The 24,471-nt window shown below is 42.8% G+C and overlaps 1 protein-coding gene across 1 annotated transcript; it reads left to right on the top strand.

The window, feature by feature from the left end:
• Positions 1-1,296: 1,296 nt before the first annotated feature.
• chrna4b (cholinergic receptor, nicotinic, alpha 4b) lies at positions 1,297-24,471 on the top strand. The gene is made up of 6 exons (XM_064299391.1): positions 1,297-1,997; positions 8,055-8,206; positions 13,748-13,792; positions 14,365-14,474; positions 17,423-18,797; positions 20,935-24,471. The coding sequence occupies exons 1-6, from the start codon at positions 1,919-1,921 to the stop codon at positions 21,058-21,060; spliced, it is 1,887 nt and encodes a 628-aa protein (XP_064155461.1). The 5' UTR covers positions 1,297-1,918; the 3' UTR covers positions 21,061-24,471.

Genomic DNA, 24,471 nt, shown 5'->3' with positions numbered 1-24,471 from the left:
AGAAAAGGTGGCCACATCGAGCGCGCCCGCACTATCTGTGTCAACAGCTCTTTTTAAGGCTATTGGTCAGTTTATTCCTGTTCTTCACGTCTAAACGCGAACTGGTTACTTTCCTGCATAAGAAAAACTCATTGTGCCGTTAGCTGACTCGCAATTCCTAATGTAAATCAGTAGCAATGGCATTTATATATATATACGTACACACACACACACACACACACAAACACACAAACACGCCTCTGTGTGTAAGAAATGAAACTTTGTTCCACCAACACAAGTTTAGTCATCTCTTGTTTGGAGGGACACTTTGATTTGAAAAAATCAATAAAGCTTATGGATGTGGTATGGGTTTGAAGAATGTGGTATGTGCAGTGTAATTATTTAAGGAAGACGTTAGCAATCGATTTTACGTGGGGGAAAAACAACAGTAGGCTATATGTTAAAACAATGCATGCACTACTGAAATGTGTTTCTGAATTTTTCCACATGATACCTTTCGACATCAGGTTAAAGGCAATAGTAAAATTTCGCATTCTCTGTTTATATAAAATCTTTAATACATTGAGATTTGCAGTGTGCGCAGGCGTTCTATAATCCATGTGTGAACCATGCAATGGCAGTAGCCCAGTGTGTCGAACGGAGGCCTACTTGTTGCTTGTAATCTACACCATTAATTAAACTGAGGACAGTGAAGCGCGAGAGGTGTGTTGTCTTCAACTAATCAACACCTTGCCTAGGGAAACGAACGAACGGATGGAAGGCGGAAGAATGCATTACAGCGACCTACGAGTCTTCTTCTAAATATAGCTGGGTTCTGCCGCCCCACGGCGATTTTAGCAGGTTCAGAGAAAACCTTCTAAACAGATGAGGTGAAGCACAAAATGAAAAAGGGAAAGGGGGTGTTCAAATAAATCCAAAATCGCCTGGAGGGACGGTTTGAATGCTGACAGCCTGACAGAACCGCTCACCGCATCCTTGTGTTTAAATAAAGTGCAGCTGAAATTAGGCGGGACACGTCACTACGCAGTAGGCATAATCGCATATTTCTTTTTCAAGCGTTTAGTCTACACGCCAAAATGAATCTAGATATATTAACCTTGTGCTCAGACATAGTTCATTTTATATGCAGGACGAACGTGAACTCTATTTAGAGGTGAATGAACACTGTTGGCATATAGTATCTGGCCTGTCCAAATATATATATTTTTTTACACATCGTTTCTGGAATATAGTCTGGGATTATCCAGATGTCAATTTCTTCACGTGACCAACATTTATTGCCACTAACGTGGTTAACACATATAATTGTTGTTTCAGTGCCTCGGTAATGTCGGCAAAGACAGTAAAATAGCATACACCGACTTTTGTAACGTGTCTTGTTCTATTTAAATTCCTTCAGATTTGGTAACATCAAGCAAAACAGGGCGCGATACGTGTCAGCCTCGGCAGACGCGTAATATGGGTAGGAGAAGATAGCAAGTAAGAGAAAGGGGAAAAAGGTGGGGGAAAGGGCCAACACTCTGGTTGGTGCTAGGGCTGCAGCCAGCTAGCGCCCCGCGAGAGCAAGAGACCATAATCTCTTAAATTAACACACGGAATGAGATGGAACCCTCGTTCTCTAAACAGCTGAGCGCGCGCAGGAGACTGGATGGAGAGGATCGGAGAAACAAAGCGCGTGATACCGATTTGATTTAAGCGTTCACAAGAAAGAAGGCGAACCAAGAAATACTATTATTTCCTTTATTTCTATTTTCCAATTTTATACCAAAAAGAGACGCTGAAAACGAATCTAAGGAGAAATTGCAATGCAAAGTGGAGATCGTGATACGAGTCAACATAAGAGTGAACGAGTTGGAAGTCTTAAGTGGACAAATACAACTAACAAGAGTTGGTTGAAACTTGGGGCAAAGACGAAACCATGCATTTTCTAATGAGAATGTCTCTCACCAAATGCTGTCATATGATGAGCGTCCTGATCTCTCTGTACGGTTTCCCAGGTAAATTTGTTTTTTACTTCATTCTTTTTTTAAGGTAAAGTAGCCCTCTGCTAAAGCCTAATCTGTCATACGCTTGTAAAAATGCACGCAAATTCGCAAAAAAATAAAAATAAAAATAAAAATAAATAAAGTGTGTTTTCTATTTATGTTTGCTTTTTCAATTCAGTCATATACTTTTAAGATAAAAAGCGAATTCAGGTGTTCATGATTTTCTATTTTATTATGCAAAGCATAACAATTAATATTTTAATTTGTATTTGAAATAGTAGTCCAGTCACCTGCTATTGTATGTGCTTATAAAAGTTGCACCAAAGAGGTTCAAACGTGTGAACTGAACTTAATTGAACAGGAGACGGTTATAAATGAAAGCGTGAGGATAGTAACATCATTCTGCTTATACTCGTCACGAAGAGTTACGCTGTTTTGTGATGTCCGAGCATAGAACTGTATCCGAGCATAGCATACGTTATGGAATTGTTAAACTACATCCATATCACAGATTATATTATATTCGTTCCCCATCCTAGGGGTAGAATCCTTTCAGCTGCTTAGGTAAGGTTATTGACGTGGTCCCCTGAGCAGTTTTTTTGAATGTACAGTTTGTCTTTCTTCTAACCGAACCTCTACCGAATCTGAGTTTATATTCAGGTCTTTTTATCAGGGAAGCAGTGCACCCAAAACTTTTGAGGGGGCACAAACTCAAATAAAAAAAATTGGATTGGTTTATGTCCACAATACAATTTGTTTTTCTTATATTATTTGTTTCTCCTATTTTATTCCAGGGCGACATTGGTACACTTCCAACGGCAACAACACACAGCTGAAAAACACATAAAATATTTCAACAACATATTGTACTAAATGGTGGTGCTGTAAATCTGTCAGGACAATGATAATTTTAGACAACAATGAAAATATGTAGTTCAGATTAATTAGCAAAGCCATTGGAAGAGTAAGTGGACCGGTACTGTACGTGTAATATACTGTGTGTGTGTGTGTGTGTGTGTGTGTGCATGCATGTGTGTGTGTGAGACAGAAACCCCTCCTCTCCCCCATAGCAGGTCATGCGCTCCTCTCGCCTGCTTGTAACAGTATTGAAGCTAAATAGCGAACCTCTGCGACAGTCTCATGATCATGAACCTAAAAATACTCTAGATAATAGCGCTGTGTAGCTGTGGAGAGGCGGAGGCTGTAAACAATGGTTTGGTCCATTAGCCCTCTGCTGTTTTATTGCCCTGCAGTGCAATTGAGGGCCTGATAAGGATACAAACTAATGTTTTTGCAAGTGGTGACACTTTTAAACAATTATTAATAATACTGTGTTAGAATTTTGGGGTTTTTTATTTATAATTTCAGAGAAATGTGAATATTATAAAACATTGGGATGGTGATGTTCCACCACTTGGATAGGGATACAGTAATAAAATGCCAGACTTTCAAAAAAAAAAAAAGATTTATTAAGGTGCACACACATAGCCTAGCCTTATCATGTCTTAAATTAGTTTAGAGGCTAAAGCAGCCTAAACAAAGTGTGAACACTGACAGAAACTTGGAAGCTAGTTTTAACTAGCGACTAGCTTCTGTCATTGCTTTTTGCAGCCCTGCCAATTTTTCACCCCACGTCTTCTGCCACCCTAGGCAGTCACCCAGAGGTGCCTAATGGCTGGTCCGGCCAGCTTAGAGGGGACGTGCCCCCTCAGTTCGAATGGGCATGATGCCACTGCTGTTTATGTTGTACTCTCTGCCAAAAGAAATGCTTTTTTCACAGCTGAATATTAGAAGACCTAGTCATTGTTAAACTGCTTCTGTGACTGTACATTCCTGAAATCTACGCCAGCTAGTGGTAAAATATTGTTACTGCAAGAGCTGTTGGCATGCAATACTACCTGATCTACAACCACATGGCTTCCTGGCCATATATCAAAGTGGCTTTCACTATCAAATGCATTTGACATGCTGCTTTTGTCAAAGCAGTGGAGTCAGTGGACTCTAGCTACTACATGTGTTTTTGTAAAACAAACTGAGATGCATAAGAATGCGATGTTTTTGAGTCTCATTTGTAAGAAAAAAGGTAGATCAGTGATATATGCTATTGATTCAATCCAATACACTTGCAGATAGCCGACAGTAAACACAAGATGTCAGAAAAGTTAAGGAATCATTCATCCACAGTGAGTAATTGGCTGGGACCTTGCATATGTTATCTGGACTCAGATCTGTGAATTGAAAATTGAAAAACAAAAGGACTTTGAAGCCTAATTACCAGTGGATAAGCATGGTTCAGTTTGGGCTTCAGCGTATTAGAATTTATCAGACTTTATATTTCGCGGGTTTATTTAAAGGGCATGTTTTGTGTAACTTGGTTCCTTGATTTGTCATATCACAAAAACACGTTATTCAATTAAGCGCCCAATTTCTCAACTTAATCTTTTGATGACCGCATCTTATATCTACATTTTAGAAGTTGTCAGTTAAATATGCCTGTATTGTAAAACTGTGAAATTTCTCCTTTGAATATGTTAATTTGATTGGCTCTGTTTTAATTAGCTTGTGTACACTATGCCTGTGGAAATGCTACTCATTTTTCACTAAAGAACTTGTTAGGCACGGACTGTTTGTTTCGCAGTGCATTGCCAGATCGACTGGCATATTCACAAAAGCTGGTGATTGAGCTGCATAACGTTTGGGACAAAGCCATATTTTCTCTTGTTTTGGATCTGCACTCCACAGTTTTAGATTTGTAAGCAAACAATTCACGTGTGGTCACGTGTAAATGAAAGCAGTCATGTTTAGTAGTTTGTTGTATATCTTTTGCATGCAATGACTGCTTGATGTCTGTGACCCATAGACATCGACAGAGGTCACGTTAATGCATGATTCTGCTTCTTTTTTTTGCAGATTAAGAGCCAAATCGCAGCCATTGGTAGCATTGTGAGATTCAAAGAGAAAATGTGTTGGCTTTTTTGAGACAATGCATTTGATTTGTTCTCTGTGCATGTCATCATTGTACTGCAGCCAATTAAAACTCTAGATCATCGTCACTTTGTGCGATAAAACATAAGACTAGTAGTACTGCGGTAAGGTTGTTATCTGAATAAAGAAGTGCATTTTGAATTAGTTTGCGATACATTACCTCCTCCGCAACAAGCCGTCAAGGCAAGCTATAATTATATAACTACACTTTTCATGCCGGCCATGGAAAAATAACTATAAGGTGATCACTAAGGGTGCTGTCTTTTACATTAACATGTTGTTAATGTTGGTCACTAGAGATGTCCTGAGTAAAAAGTAAATTTTGTATACAAAAACTGTTGGCCTTCTAAAGTTGCATAGCTGAATACTTTCTGCCTGAGCGAGGGCATGCTATATTGCAAGATGCTTGATGGTTTGGATTTTTAAGGTTGGTCTCGTCTTGTTTTTCCCTCGACTTTATAGGGAGGGATGTTGCATTGTTGGTTTGGTTTTATGTGAAGCCTGTGCCCCCCTTGTTGTGTACTTAGTATTGCTGTAATATTGATTGTAAAAAGAAAAACGTATTGACATAATAGTGTTTTTGTACCACCATAAGGCGGTAGAGTTGGAATTGTTAGGACAATGATCGCATTGCTGGTAGGAATACAGATAGCTCTAAGGAGCATGTGTGGAAAATATATTCCAAAAAAACCTACGTAGTTGGTCCACTTTTTCACAGACCGGCCTAAAATTCTGCCTACGCCACTGTAGCTTGTGCGCATCATGTGTAAATAAAAGCAGAAATTTCTCATAGGCTTTTATATTGTTAACCAATGTGGCAAAGATGTGTGGTGATCGGAACGCCAAAACATTATTTTTAGCTTATTTTGTCCTGCTTCTGTAACAAGTGTCATAATAAAATTATGGACTACAAACATTTATTGCAATATTATTGTGACTTGGCATATTATGGCAAAAAATAATTTTTATCTGAATGCAAATGACTTAGTGTAAAACACAGATTTTGAAATTCAAAAAGATGCAGCATTCCATGGGCTTGTGTGACTACTGACATCACCGGGTGCTGAGTATCTTCTCTGGTGATTATCTGCCAGTACTGCGCTGTAGGATTAAGTGCCGTCCAATGGGTTTGGAGGCATTTGCTTGAACTTGAGTGGATAAGATGCTTCTGTACACTTCAGAATTCAGTCCGATGCTGCTATCAGCAGTTAGATCATTAATGAAGATAAGTGAGCCAGTACCTGTGGCAGTCACACATGTCCAAACCATAACACCACCACCATCATGTTTCATAGATGAGGGGGGTGTTTTGGATCTTGGGCAGTTTCTTGTGCCCCACATACTTTGCTCTTGTCATCACTCTGATACAAGTGAATCTTTGTCTCATCTGTCCAAAGATGAGACAAAGATTCCAGAACTCTTAGGCTATTTAGCAGTTTGCATCTTGCAGTGTAGCATTCTGGAGTTCTGTTTGTGAAGTCTTCTGCAAATGTTTTTTCCCAAAACAGTATGGAGCTCACTGCTTATATTTTCAACCTCATCAAAAAGCGAGGTTCTCATTGAAGATGTGCATTTCAAATTCTTTGGGGGAAGTTTTTGTTTTTTATCCCCGCTGCTTCGGGTAAAATGCTTTGCCCTCTGACACAGCCTACAAGCGCAGCGTATCTCTGACTCAGGCACTAAAAAAGCAAAGAAGTTCCAAGCTATGCCACTTTTATTCTCATTTTTTCATAAACTCCCACATCTATGGTCCTTGTGCCACAAGATGATCTTTCGATCAAAAAGCGCTGGAAATGTACAGTATGTTTTTATGAAACTACACAGAATGCCGGATTCTTTTTTGCAAGTCCTAATTTGTAAGGCCTTAATGTTTGCACACCTTTCTGTGCTGACCATGAGCTTCAAAAACAACTATTTTCCTTTAAATAGGAAAAAAGCCTCCCACTCACTGCATCTTTTGCCAATATCACCCACTTTAATGCGTCCGTTAAAAAACATTTTATTCTATTTAACCTTCTTCAGGGTTTTCAGGAACTAATATCTGTAGAGACTGGTAAGGTACCGCTGATTCACACCTATGTCACTTGGCATATTTAAAAGAACAAAAACTCAAATGCAAAATATGACTCGTATTTTAGTGTAAACTTTCACAGGGCATGGTGTCCTGATTGCAATCACTTTGAGCAAATTAACCTTGGGGTTTATGTTCGGTGACACATTTAACACAGCTATTCTCAAACCTTCATCTCAAGACCCCTTAAAATCATCAATCAAAAGGGGTTATGGACAAGCACTATTATCCTACTTCTTGTTCCAGAGTGATTCACCATGCGAGACTCTCACTCCCTAGACACATTGCAGGTGGCACAAAGCACTTGGATATCCTACTTTGGGGTGCACATGCACGTGTGTGTGTGCATGCTTTTCCTAGCAGATCACACACACACAGCAAGTTTCTGAGAAATGTCGTTCTAAATAGAAAGTGCTGCATGCAAAATAAGAGGACATATGCAATATGCAGCAGGAACTGGCAAAGTCACAGGCAGGTATACACATCGAGAGTAGGTAAAATCAGACTCAGCTCTGTGAAAACAAGGTTTAAGGATTGTAATGGCGTTGGTACTTGACACACAGTGAGCACATTTTTACAACTGACACACATTTTTTATCACTCGTGTCTCAATATTTGACACTGTGTAAGAACGAGAAATAATAAGAGCCACATTAGTGAAACACGTCACCAGCATTCTATGGTACTGACATAGTGTGGAAACCACATCACAGAGGTGTCCAAAGGAATTTTAAGAAAACGAACAAGCACTCCATAGCTAGGCACCCACTGCACACAAGACTACAGTTACACTGTATATAATTTATGTTGGCAGTAATATAAGGGGTATTGTTTCCATGCAAAGGTAAGCAGTGATGTTCAACAACCTGACCTGATAATGGAAGGTAGAGTACGGTTGTAATCTATTTTGATACTCTGACATCTCATTGTCTAACCAATGCGAGAAGAAGTCAGAATGAAGTATTGAATGTTGTATGAGAGCCTGAAATCCTCGTTCTGCTCTTCCTCTGCAGTGTCCAGTCTGAACAGGATACGAGCACACGCCGAGGACAAGCTGCTGAACTCTCTCTTCGCCCGCTACAACAAGCTCTCCCGGCCCGTCGCCAACATCTCCGACGTGGTGCTGGTGCGGTTCGGGCTGTCCATCGCCCAGCTCATCGACGTGGTGAGGAAGAAACCGTGCCGACCCACACCAAACCATGCCTAACGGTCCCAAACCATGCCTAACTGTGCCAAACCATGATTGACTGTGCCTAAAGGGAGAGAGTACTGACGTAGTGACCCGTAGGGAGAGAGTACTGACGCAGTGACCCTAGGGAGAGAGTACTGACACAGTGACCGTAGGCAGAGAGTATAGACACAGTGACCGTAGGGAGAGAGTACTGACACAGTGACCGTAGGCAGAGAGTATAGACACAGTGACTGTAGGCAGAGAGTATAGACACAGTGACCGTAGGGAGAGAGTACTGACACAGTGACCGTAGGCAGAGAGTATAGACACAGTGACTGTAGGCAGAGAGTATAGACACAGTGACTGTAGGCAGAGAGTATAGACACAGTGACCGTAGGGAGAGAGCACTGACACAGTGACCGTAGGCAGAGAGTATAGACACAGTAACTGTAGGCAGAGAGTATAGACACAGTGACCGTAGGGAGAGAGTACTGACACAGTGACCGTAGGGAGAGAGTACTGACACAGTGACCGTAGGCAGAGAGTATAGACACAGTGACCGTAGGGAGAGAGTACTGACACAGTGACCGTAGGGGGAGAGTACTGACAGTGACCGTAGGGAGAGAGTACTGACACAGTGACCGTAGGCAGAGAGTACAGACACAGTGACCGTAGGGAGAGAGTACTGACACAGTGACCGTAGGGGGAGAGTACTGACACAGTGATCGTAGGGAGAGAGTACTGACACAGTGATTGTAGGAAAGAACACTGACACAGTGACCGTAGAGAGAGAGTACTGACACAGTGACCGTAGGGAAAGAGATGAGGCCATTGCGGTCTCAGTTTCTATTGAAGATGCCATTGCCCGCGTAAGCTTCCGTGCGGTTGACCATGCAGACCATGTAGATTTTGTGACCGTGCGGTCTTTAGCAGGAGCAGTTTGCACAGACCAGAATAGTCTGTGCGCCATAAGCGGAGGGCATGCGGGTTGTCTTCCGGGAGAACATCTTGCTCTTTAAGCAGGGCGCGTGTTTGAGAGGCAAGCGAACCACGTCCCACCCCCTCCCTCGCCAAACATGCTATATCCCCACCAGAACAATTTTCACATGTTTGACAAACAATTAGAGTGCCCGCTCAGGCTTTTCACAGGGCCGTTTCCTCAGGATGGCGATCGCGGTCACGCTCGCCAGCGAGGAGAGGCGGCAGCCTGCCACTGGAATCATCGCTGAAGTGCTCCCTCGAGTTTCCTCGGAAACAGCCGGACGCCTGCTGGAAGTGCCTCTCCATCTCATCTGCACTGATACGTCTGCTCTAGGGCTCGGGAATGGCAATTTTCAAGTGAAGGTCTGAGGGCCAGTATGGAAAATGGAGATAATTTTACAGCGGTCTGGATAATTTCCATTAACTTTTTTCATATTAGCCTTTTTCCCTCTTTGACACTGTACACACAGAGCTTTTTCGAAACGTTTTGGGAGAATTCTAGAATGTGTTGGCAATACAACAGTTGTAGCCTGTGTAAACGTTTTGAGGCATATACACGCATAATTAAATTCCGTTGTAGCACAACTGTTGTGTAGAATTTGTTGTACAACACATTTGAAAGCTCTGTGTGCACAGGGTCTGAGTGCATGATTCTGTGTTCTTCAGTGGCTAAAATTATGTCACAGAGGACAAAAGTTATTGAACAGAATTATGGAAACAGCAGGATAAAGGAGAGGCAAAAATATGCAAAGGAGAAACTTTAATCTGTTAATAAAGCAACCAACATCCTAGGATCATGTCAACAATGCTAGACAGGCTTGCTTGCCTATAATTAGCCTATACCTAGCATGACAAAAAGTAGGGTTGGGTACTGAAACCCAGTACCACTATGGCACCGGACCTGCCAGACTGAATTGCTACAGAGATTTCAGTACCTCTGGTGCCACTTTAAAATACAATGCCCATGCTGCTGATTGAAATATCCAGTTTTACACCGCCCTCTGGTGCTCCAAAACGAAAGTTACAGGCAACAGAAATATCGCTCACCCATCCCCCGCCACGTGCCTTCACTAGCTAATGTTATATTCGCTGCGTCAGTGACAGTAGGTGCCATTAGCAAGCTAGCTAACCTTAAACTTGGTCAAAAAGTAAAACACTATAAATTATAAGTATACAGTACATTAAATAAAAGGATTAAATAAAATAATTTATTCTATTTCTTTTTTTTTTTTTTGCATTTGCAATAAAAAAGACGGTCTTTAATGTCGTCATTTGCTCTTTATTTTAAAGAAGGTGTTGGTTCAGGCACTGTTTAGGCACCGGCATTAAAAGTATAGTTTTAGCATCTAAATCAATGGAATCTAAATGGTGCCCATCCTTAGCTGCCAGGGGAGCTCTCAGTGACATTGAAAGACGGGTGATTGTTGCCCTTATAAAAAATCCTACAGGAATCTTGGCAGAGATTTCCTTTTTGGGACCATAATTCTATAGGATCTCCAGCAGGAATCCTACAGGATTTAGGAAGGAAAATCCTACAGGAATTAAATCCCTGAAAGTTTCCCATAGAAATACCTACAGATGTTAGGAATGGTGCAGGATTGGCATGGGAACATTATGAAGGGGAGTCCTGCTGGACTATAGAATTGAAAACATATCCCTCACAATTTAACTTTCAGCTATTTCAAAGTATATGTTCTTGCAGGAGTTTACTTTATACCAAATGTCCACAATTGTAGGTCCTGCAGAAATCTGTCTGTCCTGCAGAAATGCCAAAATCCTGCAGATATAGATCCTGCAGGAATCAGAGGAGATGTGCAGGTCCTGCAGGACAGATACACAATCCAGCAAGAATGATGCTTGGACTTACGAGTGTTTACCTACAGGAATTTCACACTCCTGTACAAATCCTGTAGGACAATTCCTTCACAAATGGAGAAAAAAATCACGTAGGACCTTTTTATGAGAATGGGGAGCATTTGGAAGGGATTCAGTGCCTAAGACAGCTCATCTTGCTGATGATTCCCAAGAAATGGTGCCTAAGGTAACGTAAGCATGACTCTGAGGGTGTGACATGATCAGCACAGGTCAAGAAACTACAGTTTGTGAAAATATAAACATGGGATAAGAGCAGCCAGTTTAATCAATGTTTAAATCGTGTTGGTTTGATGCACTTTTAATGACGTAGGGCCTCGTTTATTGAATAAAACACAAATCCTCTTTTATCATTTAGGCTATGTCACAACTATTTCCGCCAAAGCAATATAGCCCATCTGGCCTCTTCCTTCATAATTAGCGTTAACGAGGCAGGACACTAGGCTTGTGCACGTACGTAGCTCATTGTGTTTTATAAGAGAGAATTGCATGCGGTTCAGCAGACACACGGTTTTAAAAAGTCTTTCATTGAGACGAAGATGAAAAGCTGAAAAGATGAAAGATGCATCAACACAAAACATACAGATATCACACCCACTTGAATTTGTCCCCGATTAAACCCCTCGCTATCGAATTGAAAACGCATTCTTGGACCTCGCATTCAGCATTCGAATGGATTCTGGGATAAAAGAGCGCTTGAATTGTGTGCGCCTGTGTTGCTGAACTGGCTGGCCTCTATTTTCCAGAATCGATGTCACACGGCGCATGGGTGCAGTCAATGGCGTGGCACGTGGGCACATTGAGTGGGGCTAGTGAATGTTGGTATTATAAGGGCATATTAAGAGGTGAGAGCACCACAATAGAATAATCTTGCCACTGTTTTAGTCACATATGAGGAATAAGGATATACTAATCAGATGTTTCTCATGAGACATTCTTTTGCGGGAGGTGCAGAGTTGGGCTGTCACTTTTTTCTAAAATGGAGTTTTTTCCTGAATAATTAAATATTTAAATTAATAATTTCAATTTTGTATTTTCTCCTGTTAGAATTAAAATAAAACATTGCCTAAACATTTATTATGGGCCAGTATTAATTTTCCATTCAACCTGTAGCTAGAAAGCTTGCACATGCTATGCTATGACTAAGAAACAATGACAACAGTATCTAGAAGTTTTATTAGACAAAATAAAACCAGGGAAGGTCATACAATATCAGTCATCTCGTCCACAGCTGCAAAATGACGTACGAGTCATTATTTGAAATAAAGCATACGAGCCAAAAAATCTTTTTTGTTTTCACACCCCTCCAGCAGCAGCTTCCCTCCCACTTTGGCGCACAGCAAGTCACAAAATGACCAAATGGCTCGATGACAAAAATACCATTTTGCTAGTGCGACAGCTCACAACATGCCATGCACCGGCCGGACAATCGAGCTCTATATTGCTTCCATTACGGCTTAAGCTGAGGCTACTGCATGTGCCTGAATGTAGCATATGGGAGGTGTCACTGGGGATGTTATCGTTTTTCGAACAGTGTGGATGATTAACTATTGGACTTTGAAACAAAAACCAAAAATACAAACTACTTAGGCCTACATGTTTCTCTGACAAGGGATATGATTAGATATAGGCTAGATTAGATATATTAGAAGGCTGCATACTTTGATATGAAGTGAAAAAGTCAACTGGCTTTATAACCAGTGTGAACAGACACTGGCAGATTCTTGCAAGAAAGGAACACGTGATCAGGTGTTTTGTTTATAATGGTCCACATTCACTAATTACTTCATTTTTATCATAGTTTTAAAGAACTCTTTGGGCTTTAAATACCTAGACTAACCACCACCACGCTGTATAATAATAAAAAAATAAAAATAAAAAAAAGCCCTTTTTCCTGTCACTTGTTACATGTTGCCCCATCCCTGCACTTCTTGGTAATTTGTATTTGTCCTAATACTGTAGCTTATTCTTCTGCCTAGTTGGCTTTGCAGATGTTAGGCCAGAATAGTGTTCATTGTTCTCGGCTAGAAATAGCTGTTCAAAATAAGTATTGTACCTTACTGAACCCGTGTTCAGCAGTTGTCTACGACCATCAAATGCACTTTTTTGTACGTTGCTTTGGATAAAAGCGTCTGCCAAATGAATGTAATGTAAAAATGCCGTTACAAAATTTTTAGATCAGATTGCTTTTTGTATGTTGGGACAAAAAATTCCTTAACTTTATGAGTAGTCAGTTTTTTAATTGTGATATTTCTACCACCCAAATTTTTCATCTTGTTTTTCTTCCCCAAGTACAGCAACTTCAAAATAAAGTTTTTTCCCCAGGATGAAATCATTTCACAATTTTTTGTTTTGCTCATGCAAATCACTGGCCTTAGGCATAATCTACGGGAGGTTGTAAAGACTTGACATTATAAATTAAAAATGGCTGTCATTACATAGTTTGCAACCTGTCTTACCCCTGTTGACGTTACAAGGCACTTTAAATGGTTATTAAAAATGCAGGCTGGTTGACAGCAATGACTCCTAGAAGCTGTCAACATCCACAGTCAAGTAAATCAATTTTCATCTCAAGGAGAAAGGCTTTATTGTATTGCTCTTGAAGTGTGAAAATGTCTGGACACCGGGGGTAAGCCTCGGTTTCACCTTCCTGTTCTGTTTTTGTGCTTTTTTTAAAAATAGGATGAGAAGAACCAGATGATGACAACCAACGTCTGGGTGAAGCAAGTATGCCTAGCAGCTCAACAATCAAAAAGCATGTTAACAAATGTGTTTATTCCTGATATTTTATGCAGCACTACTGCCAAAAAGCATGCTACAAATATAGATTTCTTGCAGCTAGTTTATGCAGTTCTGCAGCTGAAACGCATGCTACAAATATGCATTCCTTGCAGCTAGTTTATACAGTCCTATAGCTGAAAAGCATGCTGCAAATATACAATTCTTGCTGCTAGTTTATGCAGTTCTACAGCTAAAAAGCATGTTAACAAATATACGTTTTCTGGAGTTTATGCACGCTTACTCATTGTAGACTAAAAAGCACAAAACCCGTCAAAATGACAGAGCAGAAGACGGTTGCCGTGGCGATATCTTTGCTAACGAACCACTCGGTTCGAGTCATTTGAGGCCACGCTGTGGTCCGCGCTGTTCATCCGCTCAGTTTAGAGGGCACGCACATAAACCGACTACAGTAAATTAGTGTTTGCCAGCGCGCACGGCCGCTCTCCCGCTTTGGCACTGTGTGGACGGGCGTCGTTTGTCCTCTCCTTGTTTACGTCCCTGGTTACTGTTTCCGACAGGAGTGGAATGACTATAAACTGAGATGGAACCCGGAGGAATACGAGAACGTCACCTCTATCCGGATTCCCTCGGAACTCATCTGGAGACCAGACATCGTCCTCTATAACAAGTACGCTCTCATTTCACGGCTAATATGACCCTGGCGGCTTCCTGTTGTGGAGTTCAGTCCGTGTCTATTTTAGGACGTTCAGCCTTTATTTCACTCCTCCCAACTCTCAGCTTATGAATATTCTAATTTCCACTGAAATGCTTTATCAAATCTCCCTCTTCCAGAACACTCCATTTAAACTCACTCTCCGAGAATTTAGAGTGTGCCATATGGGACAAGGGAATTCAATTTTAATTTTAAAGTTTTAATACTTTATAGCCATAGCAATGAGGTTGATTGGAATTTGATTTTGTGAACTTATTAACAATACACTATCAATAAACACATTAACACAAAGACACAGTATAAGCACGAGACAAATGATAAAACCCTTAAATGACCTTAACCATAAAACCAATAGAATAAATAAAATTAAATAAAACAGACCAGCATTCTGATGGAGTGCAGTCAGCAGCATCAAATAACTGGAGTACAATGCATACACCAAGTCCTGTGATCAGATAACAAACACCTCTAGCCAGTGGTTGAAATTATGAGGGGAACTAGTGTTTGTATCGACAGCCATTTTTGCATTTCTCTTTCATTGGCTGTGCCTGAAAAACACACGGAAGGTAAGGCTTGAAAACAAGACATATTGCACATGTGCACTTTGCGAAGAGATGGAGTTGCTTTATTTTAATCCACTGCTTCCACATGCTGAAGCTTGAGAATGAGCCAGCACAGAGATCGCCCTCTTTCCTCGCGCTGTCCCGCGGGACAGGACTCAACACCTCGCCGGCTCCAGTGATGTCTTTGTGTGGATCACTGGAGCTGGCGATGCCAATCCGCTGAGCCTGCCTGCGGCGTCTGGAGAAGTGGGGGTTGAGCGCAGGGCGCTCTGAGTGGGCTCCACGTCGGCTCCCAAGAACTTCTAGAAAACATGACTGGATCCTTTAGAAATCTTATGTCAGATGTGCGCTCTCGTTTGGGAATTTCTAACACTCACTTTCACCCACACTTACTCTTTGTTTTCACCTCAAAATATGGGCATTTCTGGGGGGGCCTCTGAGTGGCTCATTCTGTTAAGGCACTGTTCCAGTGTGTGGATGGACCCTACAATGTGGTGTCTGTTTAGGCAATGTTCCAGTGCATGGATAGACCCCATGGTCTGGTATCCGTTAAGGCACTGTTCCAGTGTGTGGATGGACCCCACAGTCTGGTATCTGTTAAGGCGCTGTTCTAGTGCATGGATGGGCCCCACAGTCTGGTATCTGTTAAGGCACTGTTCCAGTGTGTGGATGGGCCCCACAGTCTGGTATCCGTTAAGGCACTGTTTTAGAGCATGGATGGACTGTGTGGTCTGGTCTCTGTTAAAGCACCATTCCAGTGTGTGGATGGGCCCTATAATCTGGTGTCTGTTAAGGCACTGCTCCAGTGCGTGGATGTACCCCAGTGCTGACTATGGCTGTGTTGACTATGGCTGACAGTCCAATAGTGCGACAGAGATTTGGATCTCCTGTGGGAGGGGTTCAGCCAGCCAGGATGACAGCATCTCAGCATGAAGCGTCTTCCTCCAAAGGGTGTCTGCGTCAGCCCTTGACTTGTTGACAGTGTGATGAGAACTGACAACCGAGGTCATGTGCATGTGCATGTCTGCACCCCCACCCCCCGCCCACACCCGCAAATTGACAACAGAGGTTGTGATTAATGTTGCATGGTCAGCATGATTGGACATTCCAGATTGGAGAGACAAAGGGGTAAAAAACATAAAAAATGGGTGCTTTTATTTCACATGCTGTACCACACCAGCTGTACACATGGCTGAATCCTTCATAAGTACAGGCTTGGACCTGTCCCAGGTTTGAGCTTCAGCTTAATCACTATTCCACAGCAAGGGCGCACATTCAGTTTTCTCCTCCCAGTAACATAGGTCTAGGTAGAGAGTGCTCCTCGGGAGACTGCTACAACAGTCCTAGTTAGTAGTGTAGCGTAGCACAGACATGCAGGGGTTTAGCAAGACTGCTGGCACACTTATATACAATGGCCCTGACAGAGAAGCCACAAACAAGCCCTCAAAATTCCAAAGAGAACACAACACTGCCTACATCAAACAAACGTTTTTATTTTAGGCTTACTACAGATTTGACATCTGCCTGAACTGCGGTTGGTTAGGTGATACAAGCGAGCATGTCAAAACATTGTAACATAAATCCCAGGATAGTTCCGTTTTCTGCACCCTGGTTAAGCAGCCATTACACTGTGGGATTACAGCGTCTTGCTTTTTTCCAATTTAGTTTTTCTCGGAATTAAAGTTTTGGAAAACAATTTTCCAGTTGTCTTGCTAATGCTCAGAGGTCCCCTCATGACTGCTGTCTTGCCAGACTGCAGAGAACAATGCATCTTGTATATTGTTTTGAATATAAAATAAATGAAATAGAGTGTGGTCTACCAGCTATTAACACCTGAAGAAAGCATGCAATTTACCTGTACTGGTCTAGGTTTACCTGCCTGAACAGGTGTGGGTGCAGTTTAGTTGCCTGTACAGGTGTGGGAGTGATTTACCTGTACAGGTCTAAGTGCAATTTACCTGCCTTAAAAGGTGTTGGTGCAGTTTACTTGCACAGGTGTGAATGGCATAGTGGTGACTCAGGGGGCAACTGCCCATTCCAAATTAGGTCTAATAAAGAAGGGACATATTCTGATAAATTACACTGTTCTGCGGTTAATGCATCTGTTTGACAGACACTGTAATAGAGGTACAATTAAAGTGTTTTAATGCACGTCCAGCAGGTCATGCAGACAGAAATAGTAGCACTAAAAGCTAACAAATTATAGAGAATGTGAATAAGACTGAAGCTAAATGTCATGAATTATACAATTTCCAATGTGTGACACCTTACAATTGATAGCCTTGATTTCTGGAGACTGGCTCAAAGGCAAGGCTTAACGGCAACGTGTAACTGTTCCAGTGCCGACGGAGACTTTGCGGTGACCCACCTGACCAAGGCGCACCTGTTCTACGACGGCCGGATCAAGTGGATGCCTCCGGCCATCTACAAGAGCTCCTGCAGCATCGACGTCACCTTCTTCCCCTTCGACCAGCAGAACTGCACCATGAAGTTCGGCTCCTGGACTTACGACAAGGCCAAGATCGACCTGGTGAGCATGGCCAGCAACGTGGACCAGATGGACTACTGGGAGAGCGGGGAGTGGGTCATCGTCAACGCGGTGGGGAGGTACAACATCAAGAAGTACGAGTGCTGCACCGAGATCTACTCGGACATCACCTACTCCTTCATCATCCGGAGGCTTCCGCTCTTCTACACCATCAACCTGATCATCCCCTGCCTGCTCATCTCCTGCCTGACGGTGCTGGTCTTCTACCTGCCCTCGCAGTGCGGCGAGAAGATCACGCTCTGCATCTCCGTCCTCCTCTCCCTCACCGTCTTCCTCCTCCTCATCACCGAGATCATCCCGTCCACCTCGCTGGTCATCCCGCTCATCGGCGAGTACCTGCTCTTCACCATGATCTTCGTCACCCTCTCCATCATCATCACCGTCTTCGTGCTGAACGTGCACCACCGCTCGCCGCGCACGCACAGCATGCCGCAGTGGGTCCGCCGGGTCTTCCTGGACCTGGTGCCCCGCATCCTCTGCATGAAACGCCCCTCCGCCGTCTGCAAGGACAACTGCAAGAAGCTCATCGAACTGATGCACAAGGGTCCCCCGCCGCCGTCGGTCTGGGCCCCGCCGGACCCTCCCGATGGTCCGGAACTCTCGGCCCCACCCTCTCCCACACCGTCCCAGCCACCGCCTCCGCCCCCGCTCCTGAGCCACCCCCTGGAGGAGCACTCCCCAAAAACGCAGCTTTTGCTCACCTCCCCCTCCAGCCAATACTCCATCCTCCTGGAGGAGCCCCCACAGACGGGGTACCTCACCCCCCCGGTCGCCCCCCTGCTCCGCCTCGGCCTGGACGAGCCCCCGGCGCTCTTGCTCGGCGCGCAGTGCGACTTCAGCGAGGGGGCGGAGCCGCCCCCCCAGAAGCCGTCGCACTGCCGCTCCCGGGGCGTCCAGTACTGCTGCCTCCACGAGGAGTCCTCCCAGAGCGACGGGCAGAGCGGCAGGTCCCCCGGCAGGTCCCCTGCCTTCCCGCGCCGGCCCCTCACCCAGGAAACCTCCTGCGGGCCCCCCGACGACGCCGCCACGGGGCCCGGGCGGGCCTTCAACGTCTGCGCCTCGGCCGACGGGCACCGCCTGCTCCTGATGTCGCCCTCCATGAAGCTGGCCGTCGAGGGCGTGCAGTACATCGCCGACCACCTCCGAGCCGAGGACGCGGACTTCTCCGTGAGTTACCGCGATCAGTCCCTTCACTTTTCCAGGGCCATTGCATTATTTTGCCTACTAAGCTCAGTTAAAAGTGTGATGAAAATATGCCTTGTCATTTAACAATTTCTGCATTACATTACATTACAATAAGTTAGAAAATGCATGTGTCCAGACCAACTTACATAGGTGATACAATACATTGACTGTTACAATACAAATAGAGGATTCAAATTATTTTAAAAAATTTATTTTAGTCAATTCGAACACTTTTTTCCATTTTTATCTTGTAATTCTGACAGTGCACATAAAAATGTATTACTCTTGCAGATCATTTTGACTCACTATCATTTTTGTTGTTGTCAACAAAAAAAGCTCCATAAAGCATTAAGGCACATTAGTCATAATATTTGTTGACAAAATTAACAAAAGGTAGGGCTGTTAACCCTGGTGTCCTTGCCAAATTTCCACAAAACCAGCTCTCTGTATCCTGCCACCTGATCACCCCGCTACATCCGATTGGCTACGCCATCCCTTGCATTCCCTACCCTCTGATTCCCCAGGTCATGACTGCTAAGAAAACCAACCTGGTTAAATAAAGGTGAAATAAAATGTTGCTTAATCAGGTTTGCGGCACTGTTGTATAATTCATAATTACTACAGAATTTTCTCAACAGTGAATTTTTTTTAATGCAAATGCCTTTAAGCCAGAGGAGACCCTTGAGAATTCCTCTAATTGCCAGAGAATGAAGTAAAGAGAAAAAACACCAAAGATAAAAACATAAAAACGTAAAGCCCATAAATGCAGCTAAAAGATCAGAGGAGTCCACAGCACGGTTCCTTGTAATTACATCCTCAATCTATTTATTTGCTTTACACCCAAGAAAGAGGAGACGCTCAAATTTGGGGAAAGCCTATTCACACTGCTCCCAGAGAGAGGCGATTTGGGGATCTGAAGTGTACTTGGCAAGTCCATCCTGGCTTCACAGGTCATTATTATACCAGAGTTTGTGGGTCTATTGGAGGCTATTTATCCACCCACTGCAGTAGTCATATACTGTGCACCTAAAACACAGTTCAAACTTTAATTCCAACCTGGGACAGGAACTGGTGAGAGATTATTATAAAATTGCATAGTTATTTTTATTCATTCAATACATTTTACTTGGTGCTGTCACTTAGTGATGTCATCCAACAGGTCAATTTGGGAGCTGTGAGTCAGTACAAAATCATTATTTTCACAGAAGAAAAAAAAAACGTTACCTATCTTAATTCCAATAATTCTTTTGTGCAAATAAGGGAGTATTTTTTTTTTTTGGGGGGGGGGGGGGTGGTCAGGACAAAATGCAAACAGTGATTTGACAAACTTCAGGCTTTGCTTACATTCGCGGCTCGTGAATCCATGGTACCACAACAAGATTGCTAGAAATAATGAATATTTCTAGAATTTCCCGTTGATTGATCACCTCATGGCTTATTCTGGAGAACAGACAAGACCTGGAGTCCCTGCAGGAATTATAAAAGTCTGTGTCTAATCTCTTTCCCTGAGGGAATCTGCCCGATTTAACAGATGGTTACAATGAATGGCAGGGGGTGGGGGTGCATGCAAACATGCCAATCTCTCAAAGACAAAAGCAGTCCACTTTTGACTTTGGTGTTTTGACAGGAGTTGCGAGTGGGGGGTGTGGAGGAGCCAGTGGCCTCCTTTGTAAAAAACCAACCAGACGTGAATTCAATTTACAGAGGAAATCGAAGGCTTGGCAGAGGCGTTGCGAGGCGATACAAACATTGAGCTGTTTTATCACCTCTTTTGGCTGCATCTTAGCTCCCCTCCTGTCCTCACACGCTAACCCTCCTACGGTTTTGTAACAGTCTTGTTTTTTGATGATTTAAAGTTTCTCTTCTTTCTGAAGGATGTTTTATGTATGTATTCAGAATGTGCATTTGGTTCTTGGTTAGCATAGTTAGCGTTTCAGTGAGGTTACACACATTCTCACTGTTCTGGGAATTTTTCCAGCCAGATCTGGTACTATATTGCTCATGTTATTCACATGTATTCAGCCGATTGAGGCACATATGGTTTCCTGTATTGTACGTGGCTCTGTGTAAGAGTGACTACTGACTGAACTTAACGCATCCTCCCTGCTTCCCCCCTCAGGTGAAAGAGGACTGGAAGTATGTTGCGATGGTCATAGACCGGATATTCCTCTGGATGTTCATCATGGTGTGCATTCTGGGAACTGTGGGACTCTTCCTTCCTCCGTGGCTGGCCGGAATGATCTAGAACAATCTAAAACACGGAGGAGGGCCTGCCTCCCTCCGGAGCCAGATTAAGGGGGAGTGGGCGGGAAGGGCCAGTAACACGACCGGATAAATTATTCTCTCCCTTATGGACAATATTTTTTTTATGAAGGATCATTAGGGCACAAGCAGTGTATGTTTATTTATTTATTTATTCATTCCATTTGTCCTTTTGAGGAGTTAGGGTGCTTGAGAGGGCTTTATTCTGACCCAAGCTGTGAATCACTATCTATCATGTACAGCTGTTTTCCGCCCATATGCATTTAACATCCATACTAAATGCAGACATGTTTGGGAAGGCTGTGCTTTTTGTGTTTGGAACATATCGATTCCTTTTGAGACCAAAAAGATGATAAATCGCCCTCCTATAGGGCTTTTCCACCAACACAGTGCAGGAGCCAGTTCCCAAACCAAATCTCGGACTGTTCATTGAGCATTTCCAAAAAAAAAAAAAAACTCAGTGATCAAAATCTGCTCTGAACCTGCCGGTCTGGAGCCAAGGAGCCCATGTTGTCAGTGCCAGGGGTGGGGTAATGACATCTGAACCGCCATTAAAAAAAAATAAATAAATAAATTTTTTTTAAAAGCAATGGATGCAGCAAGTGTGGGAAATGGGACAAAATGAGTGAAATTAATAGCAAAACGATAACTCAGTAACTCAGCCATGGTTTTTATGTCATGTCAATTTCTGTAAATTACCCTTTATTTGAGTGTCATTTTTTTTTTTTTGGACTGATCCCCCAGTTGGCCTGATCCCCTTGGACTGAGCACAGTGGCTCCCAACCACAGTCTTGGTGCCCCTGTGTGTTCATTGGTTTTTGTTCCAATCATAGTTGCAATCCTTGCATTTCAACAAGATGTTCATTTTTCTTAATTAGGTACTTTTCATGCCTAAAGGGATTATTTACCCTATTTAGGCCACATTTATGCCAGAAATAGCTATGCATGCCATGAAGAATCAAAGTACAGTTTTCACATTGTGCTTATTGTGCTGTATTGTTACATAAAAAGAGATAACAAAATGATTTATCTGATCAAATTAAAGACTGGTGAGATGAGTCAACTGGCTTCTAATTAGGTTGTTGAATACATGTTTTTTAAGTTCTTTTGAATCTTCATTTTTTCCTTAAACTTACTAACACAATGCAGGTTATCATTTGCTTTGTCTGAATTCTTCATTATCTACCAAATGGTTAGTTTTAGTGGCCATGTGCCCACACTTTCACCAATTATGTGACAGTCAAACATTACAAGATATTTTAAAAGGAACAAATTAATGGCGGCCAAAAATAACACAGTCAGCACAGATTCTTAGCTTTTCTAAACATGCTTGGAGGGTTTTTATTTTGCTAGCAATTTAAATGTTTTCTCTAAGGGACTCACAGCATTAGTCTGTTTCTATATTGTCTGGGAAGTGAGGATGAATTAAAAACATGTTTATTTTCTGTGTCTGAATGTCCGAATGTCAATGCCCTTGTTAAAATGTTCAGCACTCTGAATACTGAACACAAGTGCTATTGCGTGCTAGAACCCCTCATCTAACCTACCCATGAAATATATTTAATGTGATTTAACTATTATCACTGAAGATAACAATTATCAAATTTAACTGCCAGATTCATACCTTGCCAGAGTATTACCTTCTTCCAGTTTCAACACAACAGGGACAAAAGAAAACACTAAGAAACAAAAGAAAAAGCTAAAAACACACAACCAAGGAACCAACAGCTATATAAAAAGAGGAAAATCCTTCTTCTCCAAGGGTCCATAACCAGCTGGTTTTCCACGTGGCCATCTTAAATGAAATACCTTACCCAGCAGGGCTTGAGGATGTTTGGCTGATTGGGTTATTCCAAGTTAAGAAGGGGGGATGCAGTGGTCAGGCTCATTAATGACAAGGACTGGCCTATATAAAAGCTGACAGTGTAGGCTACTTATTACAGTGACCTTATGTTGTTGAAAGCAGGGTTAAAACCATGATATTATTATCAAAAGATTCATGAATTTTGTCTCTTTCTAACAAGACCAAGCATGAATATGTTATGAGGTAATTCAGTTCAGCTGTTAAATACCTCTAAAAAGCATGGAAGTTCACTTATATTTCTAACAACAGAGGTGATATTTGTAGACAAATAATTGTTAAAAAACCAACCAGCTGTAATCACTTTCAGGCAACATATTTTCAATGGAACAAAACCAAATCATACTGCATTGGTTTCCACTTGAAACTTGGAACTGCTTCTAAAAATGTAGATTTCAACTTTCAGGTCTCAAAAACCATTATCTATATGGACAGAAGGATTTTCAATCCATGATTCGATGCAATGTCACTGTTTGCATTTCAACTTAAATCAAGAGGGACATGTGCATTCAGTGTCCATGCTGGGCCTCTGGCCCCATAAATAGCTTATACTGTCTCTTCCAAGACAAACTCTGCAGGATGTGGGACCCATGGATCACACTGCTCCCCACTGAGGAGCCAGAGAATAACTGCAATGGCACACTACTCCCCACTGATCATCCAGAGATAACTGCACACTGTTCCCCACTGATCAGCCAGAGACAACTGCACACTGCTCCCCACTGATCAGCCAGAGAATAACTGCAATGGCACACTACTCCCCACTGATCATCCAGAGATAACTGCACACTTTTCCCCACTGATCAGCCAGAGATAACTGCACATTGCTCCCCACTGATCAGCCAGAGATAACTGCACGCTGCTCCCTAATGATCAGCCAGAGATAACTGCACACTGCTCCCCACTGATCAGCCAGAGATAACTGCACACTGTTCCCCAATGATCAGCTAGAGATAACTGCACACTGCTCCCCACTGATCAGCCAGAGACAACTGCACACTGCTCCCCACTGATCAGCCAGAGACAACTGCACACTGCTCCCCACTGATCAGCCAGAGAATAACTGCAATGGCACACTACTCCCCACTGATCATCCAGAGATAACTGCACACTGTTCCCCACTGATCAGCCAGAGATAACTGCACACTGCTCCCCACTGATCAGCCAGAGATAACTGCACACTGCTCCCCACTGATCAGCCAGAGATAACTGCACTCTGGACACTACTCCCCACTGATCAGCCAGAGAATAACTGCACACTGCTCCCCACTGATCAGCCAGATATAACTGCACACTGCTTCCCACTGAGCAGGCCAAAGGAAAAATGCAACTGCAACTGTACATTTCTGTACAGAGTTTGATAAATAGTTGGGTTCTTTATAAACCTTGCTGTCCTTCATAATTTGGCCTTCAGCCTTGTTTTGCCTGTGGGCATAAGCTGTGGTTGGAAGGAATGTTCCAGCCCAGTGCCTCCAGCCAATTTATAAACCCCCAGCGCAACACTCCAGCCAATAGCAGTCATCTTCAGGGTGT

The sequence above is a fragment of the Anguilla rostrata genome, chromosome 11, assembly GCF_018555375.3.
Source record: "Anguilla rostrata isolate EN2019 chromosome 11, ASM1855537v3, whole genome shotgun sequence".
NCBI lineage: Eukaryota > Metazoa > Chordata > Actinopteri > Anguilliformes > Anguillidae > Anguilla > Anguilla rostrata.
Note: the sequence above shows the minus strand (reverse complement) of the source record. Positions and strands in the feature narration are given on the sequence as shown.

Bases quoted from the DNA above. Each gene is read 5' to 3' on its own strand.
- chrna4b (XM_064299391.1), top strand. From the start codon at position 1,919: ATGCATTTTCTAATGAGAATGTCTCTCACCAAATGCTGTCATATGATG. The intron at 1,998-8,054 runs GTAAATTTGTTT...CTTCCTCTGCAG, and splicing joins CTCTCTGTACGGTTTCCCAG to TGTCCAGTCTGAACAGGATA. The intron at 13,793-14,364 runs GTATGCCTAGCA...TGTTTCCGACAG, and splicing joins CCAACGTCTGGGTGAAGCAA to GAGTGGAATGACTATAAACT.